This window comes from Dermochelys coriacea, chromosome 21 (assembly GCF_009764565.3).
Source record: "Dermochelys coriacea isolate rDerCor1 chromosome 21, rDerCor1.pri.v4, whole genome shotgun sequence".
Lineage (NCBI taxonomy): Eukaryota > Metazoa > Chordata > Testudines > Dermochelyidae > Dermochelys > Dermochelys coriacea.
Genome location: NC_050088.1, coordinates 11,444,604 through 11,464,477, shown reverse-complemented (window position 1 = coordinate 11,464,477; position 19,874 = coordinate 11,444,604). Strand labels below are relative to the sequence as shown.

Here is a 19,874-nt window from a genome sequence, read left to right as displayed (position 1 = left end):
AGCCAGCAAAGCCCTGGGTTTGTCCCCAGAACAAGGCACAGGCCATCTCTGTATGCCTGTGCCCACGCTGGGACTGGGACTCGAGAATCCCAGCTGGGGGAGCCTCACTCCCATGGCCTCCCAGAGACAAACAGCCCCCCTACATCCTTCCCCAGCGAGATGCACCCCTATCCACTTCTTCCCTCCGCCAGTGTGCTATGGGGTAAATGGAGTCTGACTTCATTCCAAGCCCCACCACACAGAGCATGTGCCCTTGCGCCCCCACTGCCAGCTCCCCGCCTGTCCTGGTCTGTGTTTCTGTCCTCACTCTGGCCACTCTCTCCACATGCAGCTGTCAGGAAACTGAGGAAGAAGAAGGAGGAGAAACTGGAGGAAGAGAGCGAGAAGCAGCCTTACCCCAAATCCACCAAAGAGCCCAGGAAGAAGAAGGAAAGTCCCATGTCGCATTTCAGCGTGGCCAAAGCCTCGAAAAAGAAGAAAGGTAAGAAGGCAATTGGGCCCCTTCCGCCCAGGGGGTCTCTAATGCATGTTGCAGACCCTCATGCCCACCACACCCAATCCTAGCACACAGCCACAATCAGCCACACCCCAGCATACAGGCCACAAGCTCCTGCCCGTGTCACAATCCAGCCACATATCACTTGCTTTACACTCGCAGCCCAAACACAACAGCCAGGCATTCACTCCACAATGCAAGCTGCACCCTCGCGTCACAGCAATCCAAACACAGCTACGCCACACGTCTCTGGCCAAACACAACCCTCATACACACGCGTTGTGCTCCCAATCCAACACACTGCCCTGTATGCACAACCCGATCCAAACACAGCTACGCCATGCAGATGCAGTCCACACACACTCTTTCTCTCTCTCTCTCTCTCTCTCTCTCTCTCTCCAAAAATCACACTGCAACACAATCTCCATCCAAACACAAAACAGCACCGTGTGCCCCAGTCCAAACCCAGCCCTCCCACATGCGCTGTGCACTTTTGACCAAAACCCATCTGAAAGCCTTCCTGAAAACACTCTTGGCACTGCTGGAGAACTGACCCCCCTCCACCCCTAAAAGGCAATGAAAGGACGTGTCCTGGGAAAGTCCCCCTGCTCCCACGTAGGGTGAGTAACACCCGTCTCTGCTTTCGGAGGACAGCTGCACGTAACGGGCAGGTGGCTGTTGCAGTTTTCGGCCCCATTCTAATGCCTGTCCTCTAACACATACAAGGTCCATTTTCCAGACAAATATTTCACCCACCCTGACCCACCAGGATGGGTGTCTATGGGCAATGGCTCCATTCCTTGTGACTATCTCTCCTGGGGAGGGAGTGAGGAGGCGAGGGATAGAGGAAAGGACTCCCCATGGGATGTGTGTCCCACACAGACTCGGAAAAGCCCAGGAGGCAAGACGGTCACTAGGTGGCAGCCTTGTACCACGCACCGTCTGCAACCCCAAACTCTCACTCTCCTGCACACAAATACAGTGGCCTTTATTTTCTAACCTACTATTTCCTAAAGGGTAAACTTCTAGGGTAAGCAGCTCTGATCTACACCCCAGCATTTCCAACCAGGTTTGAAACTGGCTCAGCTGGTGTAGTGGAGGCCACGCTCCAGGCTGCCCAAACTGGTTCTCAAAGCGGTTTGAATTGGGGGCGGGGGAGTTCCCAGCATGGGCCCAGTGAAGTCAGAGCAGCCCTCCGGACTGGAGATTTCTATGTAGGCTTTTAAGCACACATTTCAGCTTTCTTCTCACCTGGATTGATCCCATTTACACTGGCTGGCCAAGCCGGTTAGAAACCAGTTTTCCAGGATTCGTGATCAAATTTGGTTTGAGCCCCAGCACGGACTAGACTCCCAGACACTGGATGGGTGAGGTGTAAGCAATGGGTGACATACAGCAATGGGTAGGTCCAGGTCCAGTGGGCCCCAGGCTAGTCTCCAGCAGTGGAGAAAGTGCCTCTAAACAGGGCAGGCGGAGCCGTCGTAATGTGGCAATGTCCCTTTTTCTTTAATCTTCTTTTCATCCCTTCTCTGCTCTCCGCCCCCCCCGCCCCCAAACTTCCAGAGGACTCTGAGGAGGAGGGAGAGAAGGAGGCGGAGAACGATGACCCGCCGAAGAAGCCAAAAAAGAAGCTCCCCAAAGAAATCCCAGCTGGAGAAAGCAGGGAGAGAAAACCCAAGCTGAAAGGTCAGCAGCTGGAGCCCCGGAGAAAGGGCTGGCATGTGGAGGTGAACCCTGGGAGTGAACCCTGCTGTGTGAGTGAGAGCATCCGATGAAGTGAGCTGTAGCTCACGAAAGCTTATGCTCTAATAAATTTGTTAGTCTCTAAGGTGCCACAAGTACTCCTTTTCTTCATGCTTCAGCGGTGAGGGTGCTATTCCCTGGGTCAATTCCCTGCTCCCGCACAGACTCCGGGTGTGACCTTGGGTAAGTCACTCCCCCTTTACGAGCCTCAGTCCCTGTTCTGTGCGATGGGGACCACAGCCCGCCCAGTCACAGGACGTGAGGTGCTCAGATGCTATGTTGAGGCAAGGCCAGGTGAGGTACCCTCTGTCTCTGAGGATCTGTGTGTGTACATCTGAGTCCCTCTCCGGGAAATGCGCAAGGGGACAGGAGTGGAAGCATCCTTTTGCTGCATATTTCCATTTCCCTGTCAACCAAGGCAGCTGGGCTGGAGCTGGTGTTTCTTTGCCTGGCTTCGGGATGTCTCCGCCTTGTGAGCAGACAGCCCGGGAGTCAGATGGACCTCGGCATTCAGAGTCATTCGCAGAGCTGAGCTTCCGAAGCCTGAGGATCCACCGCCGTGCATGGCGGGGCGGACGAGGCTCTTTCCAATCAAGCACCCTTGAGGCTAAACCACAGGGGATTTGCTTCTCCCAGCCAGAGCCCGAGTCCGAGTTTCCCGCCAGCGTATGGCTGAGGGAGAACCCCTCTGCTGGCAGGGTGTTCTCAGCATTATCTTCCAATTAGCCTTCTCCCAGAGGGGCCCACAGGGAATCTCTCTTCCCCCCTGGGTCCGTGGAGCAGGCTCAGGCTGGGTGTTATGGGACACACACTGCTAGAGAGCAGAAGATGGGGAGCCTGAGATGCAGGCAGGGCATGGAGAGGGCAGCTCGGATCCAGGGAGAGCCAGAGGTGGTGAGTTGCAATGGGTGGTTATTAGGTAAGTCAGCAGCACTGAGCAATTAACACCCAGGCTGGAAACGAACAGGGACCACTGGCCAGCTGAGGCCCCAAATCTCCAGGGAAGTGGCTGAGGGAGGAGGGCAGCAGAGGGCTGGGGCTCTCCTGTGTCTGCATCTCAGAGGCCCCGAAGTTACGTCCCTGTGTCCCCCTTCTCTCTCTCTCTCTCTCTCTCATCTCCTCCCTGCCACTTGCGCTCTCCCCTCAACACACCTGGCTTTTCCCCCATTCCTCCCCTTCCCTCTTTCCTTGCTCCCGGGCTTGTCCCCACTCCTCCCTGTTCTCTCTCTCTCTCTCTCTCTCTCTCTCTCTCTCTCTCTCTCTCTCTTCCCCCCCCCCCCGCCCCATCACTTACCCCTCGCTATTCCCTCCGTCCTCCCTGCTTCTGCCCTCTTTCTCCCTCCCGATAGGAGACAAAAGTGATTGTGATGCCAAGCCCAGAGCTGCCAAGCCCATGAAGAAGGAGCCGACGTCCATGTTCCAAGTGAGCAGGGACAAGAAGGAGAGAAAAGGCAAAAAGAAAGGTGAAGGGCGACAGCTGCCCATACATCCCCTGGGCCCCCAGAGCTCTCGTCATCAACAAAGGGTGCACAAGGAGTCTCCACTGGTACCATGGGAGCCCTTGGGATATGGCTAGGGCTGGGTGGTCAGTACTTGGATGAGAGACCTCCCAGGAACTCTGGTGATGCTTCAGCAGGGGAAGTGCCCTGCCCTGCCTTAATGCTGACCCAGTTCCCCGGCACGTGGCTGTACGACATTTGGATGAGGCCCGTGCGATTAGTAATAGACCCATGGCACGTCTCCGAAGAGTGCAGGTGTTACATAAGAACGTAAGAACGGCCCTACTGAGTCAGACCAAAGGTCCATCTAACCCAGCACCCTGTCTTCCCACAGTGGCCAATGCCAAGTGCTCCAGAGGGAATGAACGGAACAGGGAATCATTAAGTGATCCATCCCCTGTCGCCCATTCCCAGCTTCTGGCAAACAGAGGCTAGGGACACCATTCCTGCTCATCCTGGCTAATAGCCATTGATGGACCTGTCCTCCATGAATTTATCTTGCTCTTTTTTTAACCCTGTTATAGTCTTAGCCTTCACAATCCTCTGGCAAGGAGTTCCACAGGTTGACTGGGTGTTGTGTGAAGAAATACTTCCTTTTGTTGTTTTAAACCTGCGGTCTATTCATTTCATTTGGTGACCCCTAGTTCTTGTGTTATGAGAAGGAGTAAACAACACTTCCTTATCTACTTTCTCTACACCAGTCATGATTTTATAGACCTCAATCATATCCCTCCTTAGCCATCTCTTTTCAAAGCTGAAAAGTCCCACTCTTATTAATCTCTCCTCATACAGAAGCTGTTCTAAACCCTTAATCGTTTTTGTTGCCCTTTTCTGAACCTTTTCCAATTGCAATATATTTTTTTTTTTTAGATGGGGCGACCACATCTGCATGCAGTATTCAAGATGTGGGCGTACCATGGATTTATATAGAGGCAATATGATATTTTCTGTCTTATTATCTATCCCTTTCTTAATAATTCCCAACATTCTGTTCGCTTTTTTGACTGCCGCCAGCCAGACCTTGACCAAAACCCATCCTGAGTAACTCCATTCTCCTGAGCGAAATATTCCCTTGTCATGACAGATGCATACGGGCTCCATCTTCAACATCTCTCAATGGCTTTGAGATTCTCAGATGAAAGGCACGAGCGTTAGCACAGGCATCCGTAGCCTCTCTCTTGACTGATTCCTCTGTGCGCGTGTCTCCCCCCCATAGCCCCAGCTCTTACGAACAGTGAGGCAGAAGACGACTCTGATTCCAGCACCAAGCCAATCAAACCCAACACGAAAAAGGACACAGCTTCCATGTTCCAGGCGGGAGGCGACAGCCACAAAGAGAAGACCAAAAAGAAAGGTGGGTGCTCCTTGAGCTGGGGGTGCACCATGGCGGGCTCTGGGCACAGACGGGTACAAGTCCCATTGCTCAGGGCCAGCAGCAGGGCAGCACATGGGCAGATACTGGACACCTGGGGTTACACAAACTTCCATCTTCACCAGGTGGGGGTATTATTGTGGGTCATATATTTGGGCTCTAGAGGAGGAGAATGCGTTGCTCCCTGCTGGCCACTTAACTAGTGGAATCGGCCATGTCTGTTGACTTGCCTCCTGCACAAATACCCCAGTGGCTGCTTGTCCAGGCCAGCAGCTCAATGTGACCAAGTTAGGATCCCCTCACCCTCCCTTTGCTAGCAGGGTACCCATCACATTGCTTCAGACATGACTTGCCGCTGCTGGTTGGCTGTGCGGGCCGTTCCACGTGCTCTGCTCCCGGGCCGCAAGCTGTGCTGAGGGTGGCCGCTGCCTCTATAAATCAATCCACCGGTGCCCTCCACCTGCCAGCGCGCTCAGCTCCTCCCCATCATCCCGCTGTGATGCTGGAGGAGCTGGGCTGACGGGTCTGGGCTGCTTCTGGGCAGCAGAGCGGGCGATGCCCATTGTGCGCGTTTCTGTCTGCAGCTCTCCCCAAAGTCGCCAGGGAGGGGAGCGAGGGAGAGGTCTCGGAAAGCCCTCAGAAGAACTCCAATAAGAAAGGGAAAGGGAAGAAGTCCAAGAAGGTAAAAGGCCGGGGCTAATGGCCAGCACTGGGAACGGGGGTTTCCTCATGACCTCCCTCACCCCTGGGGTATGGCAGCCCCGGAGCCAAGTCCAGGGGCAGTCGCAGAAGCTTTCTGGTGTTAATGCTGAAGGAGGGCGGGAGGATGGGCAGGAAGCCCATCTCGCAGAGCAGGGCCACAGAAAGAATGAAGGGTGGGGCTGCCTAAAGGGGCTCCCAGCAGGTTCCCACAACAGCTGAGAGGAGGGGGTCGCCCTGGCAGGTTCCCGTGGTGGCCAGGGGGAGGGGGTCGCCCCGGCAGGTTCCCGCAGTGGCTGGGGGGACTGAGTTCAGAGAAGGGAGACTCTGAGGAGCCTGGCACTTGACTGGCCAGACCCAGGGGAGATGAGGAATATGGCCCAGGGAGCAGCTCTGTGACTGGAAGGAAAAGGAAAGATGGGCACACATCACGTGGTGGTGGGTGTGTTTCTGGCTGCTAACGCTTTCTCTCCGGAAAGCCCTAGAGCGGCGTGTGCCTGAAACAAGCCCTCCCAAAAACCTTCTCCCCTTTCCATTCTGGATGCCGGCTGGGCCACAGAAGGAGGAGAGGCCACCGTCCCCTGTCATCGAAGTGGACAACCTGGAGGACTTTGTGCTGCGGCCGGCCCCTCAGGGGGTGACCATCAAGTGTCGGGTCACTCGAGACAAGAAGGGGATGGACCGGGGCCTCTACCCTACATATTACCTGCACCTGGACAATGAGAAAAAGGCAAGCAGTGAAATGAGGTCCCAGCCTATTAGACTGTGGTGTATGCCTCCCAGGGATCGGGCAAACCCCTCACTCAGGGTGAGAGCTCAGTGGGGAACGGTTTGCCTGCCCCGCGAGAGTTTTTGCACAATTTTTCCCACCCTGAAATGAGGCAAAAAGTCCCCATCTCAGAAAACACGGTGAGCCAATGATCATCTCAGCCAGCATCCATCAAAATGTACCTTTTCGAGAAGTTCAAAATGTTTCACTTCCACTCGAACCTTGTAACTTGGTTTTTAACCTGGTGTTGGTTGAACTGACAGAGAAGTCAAAAGGGAATGTCATTTTGAATCGTAAAGTGAAAGGTTTTGTTCTGGACCTGTGGAACCAGCCATCCTAGCAGCTTCAGGAGGTTTCAAACGTTCTTCGAATCTGGAGATTAGTTGAAACCGACCTTTGCTCAGGCACAAAAAACGTTTTGTTGGAAAATTCCTGAGTAGAGCTGGTCTGGACACTTAAAGCTGGACAAAGTACTTTAAAATATACTATAGAGATGAACAATGGCCTAATGGGTCAGAACCATCCCTGGCGTAAGCCCATTGCTGTCACTGGAGTTACACCAAGGCTGAGTCTTTCCCATCTCTGCCTCCTGATATTCCATGGTGGTTTCCCCTCTTTGCTGCAGACTGAGAGCCGTGGAGCAGTGTCACGGACCCATGCAGCAGCCATGTAGCTATGCCTGCATACTTCTGGGAGAAGGGTGACTGTCATCTCTCCTGTTCAGTTCAGGCCCACTGTGTCTTCCTGAAGATCCACCCCTCCCAGGAGCTGATGCCCCATTTCCAATGGTGATGCTGTTTCAGTGGCGCAATTTTCACGCTGCTCCTGGAGTAGGGCTGCAGCTTGCGATTTGAAATGCATTCGTCTGCTGATGGATCTGTTCCCTTCCGTCCATATTCCCACAATCCTTCTTGGGAGATACCCCAGGCTCTTTACATCCAGCACAGCTCTGTCACTCAGGAGGTGCAGTTAGAAAGCCCTCGCCACAGGGGGGCGTCTACACTGCAAAGAAAAACTTGTGGCTGGCCGGGTGACTTGGGCTCGGGATGTGGGGCTGTTCCATTGCTGGGTAGACTTTGGGGCCCTCCCACCTCACATATCTTGTGTAGACATATCCTGAGAGCCCAAGTCAGTTGACCCAGGCTCTGAGACTCTGCGCCATGGGTTTTAATTTGCTTTGTAGACATACCCAGTGTGTGAATACAAGGCCCAGCACAGAACCGAACTCCCCAGGCAGGGTCACCGCGTAACCAGCGTCTTTGAGAGTGTCTCCATTTGGGAGACCCATAAGATGTCATCACAATCACAGCCCGGTGACATGGGGCTGCCACCCTCTCCTCTTGTGTCTTGTTCTGCTGCAACGTGGGTCACGTAAATGTCACAAGACTGGCCCTCATGAGCTTGTCCTATTGCACAAGCCAGAATGTCCAAGAGGCTTAGAACCACCGTCCCCAGAGACTTTAAAAAGACTCCCCCAAGGAAGGTAAGGATCCATGGAAATCTAAGTCCCAGACATGAGTCTAGCAGTTAGTCTGGAACATGGTGAGCTCCCTAGTCGTTCCCATCTCTTGTGTCAGTGGGTCTAGGCCCAGCTCCTGTGAAAGCTGCCTCCTGCAGAGCACTCTGAGCTTCTCCTGTGTATTGTTTCATTGTTCCAGGGAAGGCAACTGTCACAGACGGTGGTGGTCCTGGAGACATGCGATCTCTATGGTAGCTAAGGCAGGTCACCAAGAGGGCTTTGCATATCAGGAAAGTGGCCTTGTACTGAGCTCTGTATTTACTAGGGAGGTCGTGCACCATGTTCTGTATTCCCAGCAGCCTGTTAGCAAGCAGTTTGAGTGTGTTTTGAGCCAGGTAGAAGTTCTTCAAGGTGTGTGGCTTCAGTTCTACTTACCGTGAGTTGCAACAATTGAGCAACCCCCGCTCAGCCCCTGTAATCCGCCCCTTCCTTCCCATCTCTGACAGGTGTTCCTGCTGGCTGGTCGGAAGCGGAAAAAGAGCAAGACCTCGAACTACCTGATTTCCATTGATCCCACTGATTTGTCCCGAGGCGGCGAGAACTTCATTGGGAAGCTGAGGTATGAGAGAAGCTGTGGCACCTGGCAAAATTGAGTCCTGTCCTGCCTCCCATTTCCATGAGTCCAGAGCAATTTCTCAGCAGATGACCGTGCCAGGGAGAGAAGTGAGAATACCTGCTATATTGCAGCTTCTGCCCTATACAGCTGGAATCATGCCAGCCTAGGTCTCCTGCAGCCTGGGCTATTTCCTGCATTCTCCTGTTCCTGCGACTCTGAAGCCCGATCTGCTGGGATTGTGTAAAATCCTGGTTAAGCAAACGCTGCTGCATGGTGAAGTGAATGCTCTGTAGCGAGTGGAGGGCTCCAAGGCCCCTCCTTCCAGACAGAATGTGACAGCCCACGTTGGGAGGGATGGGTCACGGGTTCAGATCCCACCCTGGTCAATAATGAGTGCAAGTGGTCACCAACCGAGGGCTGTTCGGTGGCCTGCATGCAGTGATTTGGTAGGTCCCAATCGTGTTCTCCTTGGACAGTTGTTCACATCATGAAAAATGCCTTCATACTTGACACTAATCAGCCCCCTGGCTGGCAGCCTCAGCGGAGCATCCAGGGATGGTCTGGGCCATTGGAACTGAACTCTTATCTCAGCCCTAGAGGGGTCCATCCAGAGCAGGATGGGCCCCTGATGGGTGCAGCGTGAGAGCAGGCAGCCCTATCCCTCTCTAGTCTGTCCCTGCTGCAGGGATACAGGGAGGACTCCAGGACTGTCCATCTGGCTCCTTTCACTGACGCTAACTTGACGTCTAAAAGCTATCAGGAGACAGTGCGCAAGCGGTGATCCTTCCACGCCTGCTTCCCTCAGTTCCCGGGCTCAGGTGCAGTTTCCCCATGTACATACCCTCCTTCCTACATGGAGATGTGGCCCACACTGCACCATTCAGCTTCCTCGGCTGGTTGGCTTATTATCTACAGTCCAGGTCCCACGCTGATACTGCACATAGGGTGGAAACTGGCCCTTCGATGGGTGATGTGGGGAGAACATGTCCCCCATGGACATGGGGCAGGGGGAACGGGTCTTGCACTGAATCCCTCAGATGGAGAAATGAGTCCCACACAGTTCAACCTCCCAAAAGAAAACTCTTGGAGGGAGGGGACCCAAGATTGGCAGCTGCTTGGAAACACAACGAGGAGCCAAAGAGGGTGCGCGTGTTGTCTAGGTTGCTGCTTCCCACTGCAGCCCAGTTGAGTCCTTCTGACTTTGCAGCTGGGGGTCACAGCTTTTCTGGCTGGAACTGGAACCTCCTGTGACTAGATCTGACTTCCGGACTGGCGCTGGGGGGCAGGGAGGGGAGAACTGGCTCATCTGGTTCTTTCTGAAGGGGAGAGAGGTCGCCTCTTGACCCTGCTTTCAGCAGGGAGGAGTCCTGCACGTCCCAGCAGCCTTCGCTGCGGGCCAGGGGAGTTTGCTGTGGTCTGTTGAAGCAGGGGGTGGGAGGCAGCTGTGCGTATGGCAGTTCAGAGACAGGTTCCACCCTACGAGCACCAATAAATGACAGGATGTTAGCTCAGTGCAATTCAGTGACTAGCGGAGCCTGGCTACCTCAAGCGTAGGCTGAGCACAGAGCTGCCCAGGGAGCCAAGACCTGCTCTGCGTGCAGAGTTGCACCAGTTTACCTAAAGGTGTGATTGCAAACTGGTTTCGTTATACCAGCGCAACGCTGTGTGTGGACTCTCTTCGGTCAATGCAAACCCATCATCTTACATTGGGGTAGCATGAGTGAGTAACTTTGCAGGTGCAAGTTACAGAGAGAACCAGTTTAAACCCATTTAAGAGGGTCCACATGAGACTTTGCATCCCTTGTTTAAACCCTTTTAAATTAAACCAGTGCACAGACAACCAGTGCCCCTACTTATATTGGGGTGTAGCAGGACTAGTGCAGGGGCCACGGGAATCACCCACAAACTGGCCAGTGTCTGTGACATGCTATTCTCCCGCTGCAGAGTGTATGTTTCTGCTCAGTTGTGTGTAGCAGTCGCCTATCCAGAATCTTACCGACAATGCCCCTCAAAGCACGACAACCCTGATGTAAAGGAATCCAGGGTGCATTTGCAGTTAGGAGACCTGCTCGGTTGCTGCATTGATGAAAAGGGTCACTGGGAAGCACGGTGGGATTGGGACCCCCATGTCCCCTCTGTGCCTAGATCCAGCCCTGCTTGGCTATTGAGGGAAATGCCAGCAATCTACACAAATGTGCTAGGCAAACTGAAGGGTACGATGGATCAGGGGAGCCATGTGCAAGGGGCAGCTGGGTCTGGAGGAAGCAAGGAAGCTCTTCTATGCCTTGGAGTCTCATTTGGCCGTACTGAGCCGGGCCTGATGCAGGTTGTTCCCTGTGCAGGATACAGCCCGTGCCCCTCCCACCTCCCCATTAATCAGGTGCTTGTCAGTAGGTGACTGTCCTTGACAGATGCTGGTGGAGGAGAGCTGCTCCCTGCGCAGAGATCTGGGCTTTTGGGACCACTGCAAAGACCCCACATCACCTCCTGTTTCCTCCCCAGCAGCACAATCAAAGGGGGCATCTGCTGAGATACGCTGGTGCCCCGGAGACCCCTTTCACAGCAGCACAGAGGGTAACCTAAGGAATGAGAAATAGAGGATCAGGAGAGTGGTGACGGTGCCACATACATCCCCCTCCCCCAGGTCCTCAGCCTGATTTGTCTTTCGTTGTAGATCCAACTTAATGGGGACTAAGTTTACCGTGTTTGATAATGGTGTGAACCCCGACAGAGCTAACGCCGACTGGTCAAACGTGCGACAGGAGCTGTCAGCCGTTGTGTATGTAAGTAACAGATGTAGGCTCCTTCCACCTTCCCCGGGTAGAGAACCGTGTTCACTGGGCAGCATCCCACGGACTCCTGTGCCCACTGCAGTCTGTACCAGACTAAGAGATTCCTGGATTCATTGCCAGTAACCGCAGCTGTCCTGCATCCTGTCCTGGAGAGCGGAGGTCTCTGTTGATCCACTGGGCAGGCACAGCCTGGGCGGCAGCAGGACGAGCTTCTCTGTGCACACATCCCAGCCACGCTGCGTGCACATTTGGATGGGAGGCGGGGCAGCGAGGAGCACTGCGTATCCAGGTCATGATAGGGAGTCCCAGACACCCGCTGCTGGTACCAGTGGGTCAGGAAAGAGCTGCTAAGGCTTGAGTGGGATGTTTGTTCTCCCTGTTCGGCATGCGTGAGCCTCCGGTGACGTACTGAGGAGACCGCTGGGGTTTCTGTTTCAGGAGACAAACGTTTTAGGGTTCAAAGGACCCCGGAAGATGACCGTGATCATCCCTGGAATGAATTCGGACAATGAACGGGTGCCAATCCGGCCCCGAAACGTAAGTCAGCGCACTAGCCAGCAATGCTGGGAGCAGGCCCCCGCTTTCCTCTGTGGCATAGCCCACTTCTTAGCAATCCCTAAGGGAGGTGGTAGTTCCCCACCCAGGCACTCAGATGCCATGGGGACAGGCACAGTATAAGAACTAGAACAGAATGGCAGAAGCCTACAGCATGGAGATGATTTAAAGGGGCATAGAAGGTCCAGACAAGTGCCTAGATGCACACATGGGACCGTATACCGCCTTGGATTGCCGTGGCCAGCTCCCCTTGATGTCGGGAGGAGTACACGGGTGTGCAAACATTGTACACAGCCTCATCCAGACCCTGCACACCCTGGAAAATATTTGCAGGGGTAGAAAGACTCGCGCACGCCTTTCTCGTGCTGCCTCCTGAGCATGTTTTCTCACTGGTCCCAGGATAACGACGGGTTGCTTACGAGATGGCAGAACAAGAACATGGACAACCTGATCGAGCTGCACAACAAGGCCCCGGTATGGAATGACGAGACCCAGTCTTATGTCCTGAACTTCCATGGCAGAGTCACCCATGCCTCCGTCAAGAACTTCCAGATCGTGCACAGCAATGATCGTAAGTCCATAGGGAGAGTCACTATGCAAGGTCAATTCCCCAGTCAGGGAGCAGTGTGCGAGAGACGGGCGATTCCCTGAGCAAGCTATGCCAAGACAGGGTGGGGGTTGTCAGTCAGGAGGGCTCTCGCGTCATCTCTCCGGCTTAGGTTTTGTGCTTGTGAGCTTCAGTCTGGTCATTGTGAGCAGCATTATCCCAGGGCAGAGTAGCTGTGTCCCTGGGATATGAATGGAGAGCTGATCTGGGCCTTGAATTGGCACCAGATGGGAACTGTGAGCCCGTGGAGGATGTGGTGTCCTCGGCAGCTTTTCACACTGAGGTCAAGAGGTGGCTGCTGAGGTTTGTCCCCGGAGCACAGTCCTGGCGCCCTGCTCCGGGACTCGCACGTTACTGACGTGGCAGCTCCAGTGCTGGGCTTGCATCTTACTGAGCGCGGTCACTTCATTCGCCCTTTCTGCTCCCCGGGCGTAGATAGCATCTGAGCCAAAGCGAGTTTCCGCTCCTGACGGCCCTTCAAAGCCAGCACCGCCACGGAGGGTCAGCTTCAGGCGTCAGCTTCAGGCATCAGCCGGAGAGTCAGGCAGCCAGTGGTGGGGGCAGAATCTTTACAGCGGGGGAGATGGAACGGTCCCAGCAGGCTGAGTGGTGGGATTTGCAGCTGGAGAGGTCCTGCTCCCGCTGGGAAACTTGCAGTCCATTTGATCTGAGAGGACTCCGGGTGTGAGTTTCCAGACCATAATCTCACTTTAAGGGGCTACACTCTGCAAGGAACCTGCTCCGAGGGAGCGTTTGGCCCATTGTCCAAGCAGAATGGTACCCCTGAGGAGCCTTGCTACTCACAGCTCTGTACCCATGGCGGGCCAAGTTCGTGCTCCGTGTGGATCGTGCTGGAGTGGAGCACCAGCGGGAGCCAGAGGGCCAGGCAGATTGTGCAAGGGGACTCCGGCTACGTGGGTCTGGTGGACGGGGGGAGCACTGCCGAAGTTCTGCCGTTCCCCAGTTCGGCTCACGCAGCTTGAGCCTGAAACCTTCCCTGGGTGCGGTTTGAGGTGCAAGGAAACTGTTCCCCTCCTGGCCTTTAAACAAGGGCTCCTGGCTCAGCTTCTCGCTGCTGGTCACTGGATGAATAACTAGGATAAGGCCCTAGGACGAAGCTGTCCAGAAGTCCCCACCCAGGCCATCGGTGCCGCTGGCCATTCCTGGTGGGGGGCCCACTGATGGGGAGAGCTCCAGGAGCAGGTCGCCCCAACCTGGGCCCGTTGGGCCCAGGCCCTGAGCTGAGACAGGGGGAACAAGAGAGGCAGTGAGCACCCCGCACCGAAACCCATTCGATAAGCAAAGGGTAGACCCCAGGAAGGATCACAGACCAAATCCAACCCTGGTGTAAGCAAGCCCAGCTTCCACCAATGCCAATAGCTGAGTGCCTGCCTACACCAGTGTTTCATGGGCCCCTTTTGTGGCTGGTTTTGAATCCATGGCATCTGAACTCCCTGTATCCCATGTACGACCATAGAGGGAGGAATGATTTGGGGAAGTTCTCAGAGCCTGTGCTTTGCCGGAGGTCAGGCTAGGTGATCAGCTTTGGGAGCTGGGCTCTTTGGGAAACCTGGCCCCGAGCGGGAGGCGTGATGAGACTCTTTGAAAATTCTGGCCTCTGGGCATAAGTGGGAGTTCAGCAATCCACAGACCTTGTGCAGCCTCTGCTCCGGGGTGGGGGAGTCTCCCCCAAAGGGCAAAACGATCCTGTGTTGGCACCGTTCTGACTCGGCTGATGCTGGAGACAGAATGACATTTTACTTGGTTGGCTTCATGAGTTGGCTGGATTTGGAAGGTCCCTGAGGATCAGTCAGAGGGTTCGAAGTTCAGACAGCTGACTGCTTGGGGGCTGTCATGCTCCACCCACCCTGTGCCCCAGACTCGCAGCAGAGACCACCTGCGAATATCTGAGTGAGGGCAGCTCAGCGGCTTTATGAAGCGTGCAAAGCAGTGAGAGACTCTTCTGCCGGTCACCTGTCCAGTCCAATCAGGGGACGTTTGTGTCCAGAGTGTTGGATTACAGGACAGAAAGAACCTGTCAGGGGGCCTCCCGGTTATTTTTACAGATTTCCTGTCATCCTCGCTGGTGTAACAAAAGGAAGCCACCGGAGAGGCTGTGGGCTGGGGGAGTGCCACTGCAGTGCTGAGAATGGTCAGGTCAGGAATTCTAGCAAGGGATCAGTTTCCCCTTGGGAGAGGCAGTGTTTGGGGCTCCTGTGTTCTCTTACCCTATCAGTAAGGGAGAGGCGCTGAGAGGGGCAGGGCTGGTTCTGCTGATTAAATGGCAACGCTTATTGTCAGGCAAGTGGCTGAGCTCTGCCTCCACCCTGCTCAGCCCCCTCCTGCTCTGCTGGGTTTGACATTTGAGCAAGAGCCCCGCGGCCTTTCAGTCCCCCATGGCGCGGTGCTTCGCTCAGCCACCGCCTGGGAGCTGGCAGCAGGTGCAGGACCCACACACTCAAACACGGAGACATGACGCAAGCGGCATTGCTTCTTTGGAAGGTCACCTTCGATGGACAAACTGCAGAGGTTGGGTTCAAACTGAGCCCCTGGGTATTCAGATCCCTAGGAGTATGACTTCAGCCTTTGGGATCTGAAAAACTGAGCTGGAAATGTCACCAGATGGAGTTCCTCATGGGTTTTCTGGATGGTATAGAGGAGCACTTCATCTGGTGCCTCCTCCTAGTCAAGGATCTCAAAGCTTTGACATGCATTAATGAACCAAGCCTCTCAACCCATTTATTATCCCTGTGTCACCGATGGGGAAACTGATGCGGCTAACGAGGTTCAAAGTGACTGGGAGGGACCAGGCCGCTGGAGATCTGAATTCTGTTCTGGCCTCTGCCAGAGACTGCGTAGCCTTGGGCAGTCTCCTAAGCCAGAGTTTTGGCTGCCTGGCTGGTCGAGGGTGTGGAGCTTTGACCCTTGGCACTCAGACCAGCCCAGGAACCTGTTTGTGTGCATGTTTGCCCTGGTGGCCTCTTACCTCCTCTCTTTCAGCTGACTACATTGTGATGCAGTTCGGCCGCGTGGCGGACGATGCTTTCACCATGGACTACAACTATCCCGTGTGCGCCGTGCAGGCTTTCGCCATTGCTCTGTCCAGCTTTGATGGGAAGCTGGCCTGTGAATAACACACCTGGGAGCCCTACGTCCCTGAGCTGTCCTGAGCCTAAGCCAGTCGGAGGGGCTGATCTAGGCAGGGGTTTTCCTACAATACGGGGATCTGTGCTGACAATCGAGAACCCGTGAATCACTCTGCAGATGTGAATAACAGATGGATTGGTGTTACTAACGTTACCTGTGCACACATGGACAGTGGTGCTGAAGGAGACCAAGTGGAGTCGTTAAATGCAAATACGTATCTACCGATTAGGGTGTAGCAGGTCAGATATCACACAGTCACCGTTCTGTCTTCCTCAGCTTCCACCCTGATGGAAGAGATGGCCCCAAGCACTGCAGGAATGCTCTTTTAAGCTATAGTGGGTTGGATCATTACTGTAGAATACCAGAATATCATGTACTCTTGTCTCCATCGAGTCTCTGGGTGGTTCAGAACTGGCCACTGGTCCCAGACCACGAAGCAGAATCGCTCCCTCTATATACTTAGCAGATGAGCCCAATGGCTACTCTGACTTCATCCTTTCAGGAAGTTCCTCGGAGTCTCGGAAATACTTTAGAGGTTTTTAGATTCTGTTTTATATATTGTAGCATTAGATTTAAGTAACAAAGGAGTGTGGGAGGCGGTTAATTTGTTTTCTTTGTCTGATAATGGTCAATAAATGAAGAACTGTGGGGACAAGTCTCTGTTCATTTAAAAAAAAATGAAATTGAACTTTGTTCTGGACCAGAGTGCTTTCTCTATCCTCAGAATAGGTACAGCAAGGGAATGGAAGGGTAAGTATCCCTCACTCACACTGTCCAGCCAATGTGATTCCTCCCTCTCCAGGCAGAAGATGTATTGATTTCTTGAAGAGCAATACTCTGGCCTCTAGCTATGCAGCAGACATGGCTGGTTCATGGTATGTACTTGTGAAGGCGATTCTAACCAGCACCTGGCCCAAGCTTTGTAAAGAGCTTGCCTGGATTTTGTAGGAGCAGAGATGGACCTAATTCCAAACCTAGGCATTATCGTCTTCCCCCGTGCGCCCATTGGGAAGTGGCCCCTTGTGACTATCTGCAGGCCCTGAACCTGGGCCCGCATCCACAACACCAGCACCCCCCAACGGGTCTACTAGTGACTGGAGTATTGGGATAAGGATAAGGTACCATCCACAGGGACCTGATTGGAGAAGCTCCGGAGTCCCTGATTGGGCCAAGTACGCTATTTAAGCTAGAAAGAGACACAGTAATGTATCCGATGAAGTGAGCTGTAGCTCACGAAAGCTTATGCTCAAATAAATTTGTTAGTCTCTAAGGTGCCACAAGTACTCCTTTTCTTTTTGCGGATACAGACTAACACGGCTGCTACTCTGAAACCTGTCAAGTAAGAAGAAAAGGAGTACTTGTGGCACCTTAGAGACTAACAAATTTATTTGAGCTAAGCTTTCGTGAGCTACAGCTCACTTCATCGGATAAGGTGTCTGTGCAACAAGGTGAGTCCTGGCTTGCTGCTACCACAGACCCTGCTGTCTGCTACCTGACTTCTAGTCTTGTCCCGGATCCCTGACCTGTTCCCAGCTCCCGCCCTCAGCCTCATCCACTCCCTGTATCCTGTCACCCTGGTTCCCAATGGTCCCAGCTCTGACCCCTCCTGCCTTGCTTCTGACATCCAGGGCCTGATTCTTCATTGCCCTGTGTCTTGCATAGTCATTGATAGCAGCAAAAACGGGATATATAAGACGCTGCCATTGTAGGCGGGTGCCATTGGGCATTCGTTGTTCTACATAAAGTGCTGAGCAATTTGAGTCTCTGTCCACGCTTCAAGGTTGTTAACCTTTCCTTATGCACCAAGGAGTCGGCCCTTGAGGAACTCCAAATCCCCTCTGTATGGTATATTTCACAGGCCTTTCTGAATGAGAATGGCCCCAGCGCCACTTGCTTTGAGTGTCCAAATCTTGCCAATGGCTGCAAATATTGAAGCAACCAGCTGAGGCCACAGTAATGTAAAATCACCCGCATCAAGTGGGTGGAAGGTAAACGCAGCTGGGCTGCTCCACAAAGGAAAGATTCAGAGCCAGCCCCCTCCTAATGCCTAATGGGAGGGGATTCTCTTAAAAGACAGACTGGGCCTTGAGTTACCTTTATTGGATGAATATGAATTGCAAACACTCCTACCCTTGTTCTAGCCTCCCTGCCTAGCAGGCAGTGCAGCCTGCAGCCACACCACCGCTGGCTGGGATCCGGTTCTACCTGACAAGCTGAGCATGACTGGGTTGGGTCCTTTCTTGGAGAAGAGACCTCAAGGGGGAAATGCAAGGTGCTACGGGAAGTGCTGGCCGTGACTCAGAAGGTGTGGCGCTCTTCCTTCTGCGTCAGTCCTTGTGTATTGATTAATGGCATGGCCTTGTCTCTCTGAAAAGTCCTCCCAGCCCAGCCTTCTGAACACTTGTCACTTCAGCTCTCCAGGGTGTTTTCTGGAAGAGCAGGTACGTTTGAAATTTGGCCAAGACACCAGGGCTAATTTGGGTAACTATCTTTTGCCTACTGAACAGTCTCCTTTGTGCTTTGATTGGATGCCGTGCTATTCTTCACTTCCTGTCCTAAACTGGTGCCAAGTGCTGTGGGGCATCAGATGACTGTTGTCTGTCAGTGAGTCATGCAGGTAGGTGTATCAAGAGGATTGGAAGGTGCTCTGTAAATTGATGCGGTAAGGAAGTCACTATTAACTGTTAAGCTGTCACCCTTTCCACTCCTTTAACAGTCATTGTTCTGAGGGCGGGGGGGTCTCTATCCTGCTTCTTTCATAAACTCCCTCAGTGGAGTGACAACTCAACTGTACTGCCATGGCAAGGCTCCCAAGCAAATCCATGAATAAACCAGTGATGATCGCTTCGGGGGGGGGGGGAAGAAGAAACCAGAGCTGCAGCCCAAAACTAGCAGGGATCCGGGGGTCATGGCCTCTGATCTCCCATGGAAATCTGGAGAGGCAATGACCCAGTGCTAATTATAGAATCTTAAAAATGTAGGCTGGAAGGTACCTCAAGAAGTCGTTCCAGTCCAGGCCCTAGCACTGAGGCAGGTCCAAGTAAGCCCAGCCACACAGTGTAGTAACTGGGTATAAAGTACCTCCTTACTGCTCACAGTGCAGAGAAGAGAGCAGCCTTCACCAAGCCACTGCACTCCTTCCTACCCTGTGGGTTGTCAGGGGCAGGTGGGTACCAGAGCCTGACTTTCTACCCCTGTTGTGCCGTGTGGGGTCATGCAATAATAAGAATGACGACCTAACGCATAGTAATGTTTGTGGTCCTAAATGACTGATTTTTAAAGATAAATTTATTAAAAAAACAAAGGGTGTGCTTCAGAGGAACTCCCAAAGAACTGTCATCTTTCACAACAGCTATCCATGTTCTCACGGGGAGTGGGTCCATGGGCTGCTATCAGCCACCCTCTATTGAGGCACTAGAGGGTTTTATAGCTCATCCCCCTTTACCAGGATGTAGCGGATTGTCCCTATCTGTTGCCTTGTTGTATCAGGAAAGGTGGGGCCTAAGCATGGAGGAGATGGTGGGGATAATTCATCCTACCACCACCAGGCAAACTGGGCACCTCCGAGACTTGTCTCCTACAACCACACCGTGAGAGCTGAGGAACCTCTTTTGTGCTTAAAAGGTGGAGCATTAGGCAGGTCAGACCACATTGTTCCAGATCAGAGGCTCTGTCCCCATTAAATTCACTGTTCTTCTGTGCCTGCAGCCTCTGATGAGGGATAATCTAAGTGTAGAAAGTAAGAACCTTCAGCCCAGATTCCAAACGGAATCAAACCTCTGCCGAGACTGGAAAAAGTCTGGATACCTTCTGAGGGTGTTTTTTTTTTTTTTTTCCATGCTCTTCATGATTGCCTGAGCATAGATGGGAGAGGAAGAGCCAAAATACACCAAGAACAGCAGTTCAGTGCTATTTGGATCCCTCAGAAATGGGGCATCTATAAGTTTCATTAAAAGGCTTGGTACAAAATTTTCCCTAGAGGTTTTTTTTTTGGTGAGTACCGTCCAAGTCAAACATCTGAACTTTTTCAGTTTTACCCATTATTGCCTCTGATCTCTAGAAAAATATTTTTACCTAATCTAAATACCAGCCCAACACAACCTAAACAATTATTGTAACA

General features: G+C 53.3%; 1 protein-coding gene across 2 annotated transcripts in view; it reads left to right on the top strand.

Annotated features, from left to right (window-relative positions):
* TULP1 (TUB like protein 1) overlaps positions 1 to 16,428 on the top strand; it is a 36,812-nt gene extending 20,384 nt beyond the window's left edge. For both annotated transcript variants that reach the window (XM_038380293.2, XM_043500262.1), the window contains 11 exons: positions 332 to 481; positions 2,060 to 2,182; positions 3,589 to 3,702; positions 4,955 to 5,092; positions 5,695 to 5,792; positions 6,369 to 6,539; positions 8,544 to 8,656; positions 11,328 to 11,436; positions 11,884 to 11,982; positions 12,400 to 12,571; positions 15,608 to 16,428. In XM_038380293.2, the coding sequence (XP_038236221.1) occupies positions 332 to 481; positions 2,060 to 2,182; positions 3,589 to 3,702; positions 4,955 to 5,092; positions 5,695 to 5,792; positions 6,369 to 6,539; positions 8,544 to 8,656; positions 11,328 to 11,436; positions 11,884 to 11,982; positions 12,400 to 12,571; positions 15,608 to 15,741 (1,421 nt within the window). In that variant the 3' untranslated portion in view covers positions 15,742 to 16,428. The remainder of the gene's footprint in view (positions 1 to 331; positions 482 to 2,059; positions 2,183 to 3,588; positions 3,703 to 4,954; positions 5,093 to 5,694; positions 5,793 to 6,368; positions 6,540 to 8,543; positions 8,657 to 11,327; positions 11,437 to 11,883; positions 11,983 to 12,399; positions 12,572 to 15,607) is intronic.
* Positions 16,429 to 19,874: the final 3,446 nt, after the last annotated feature.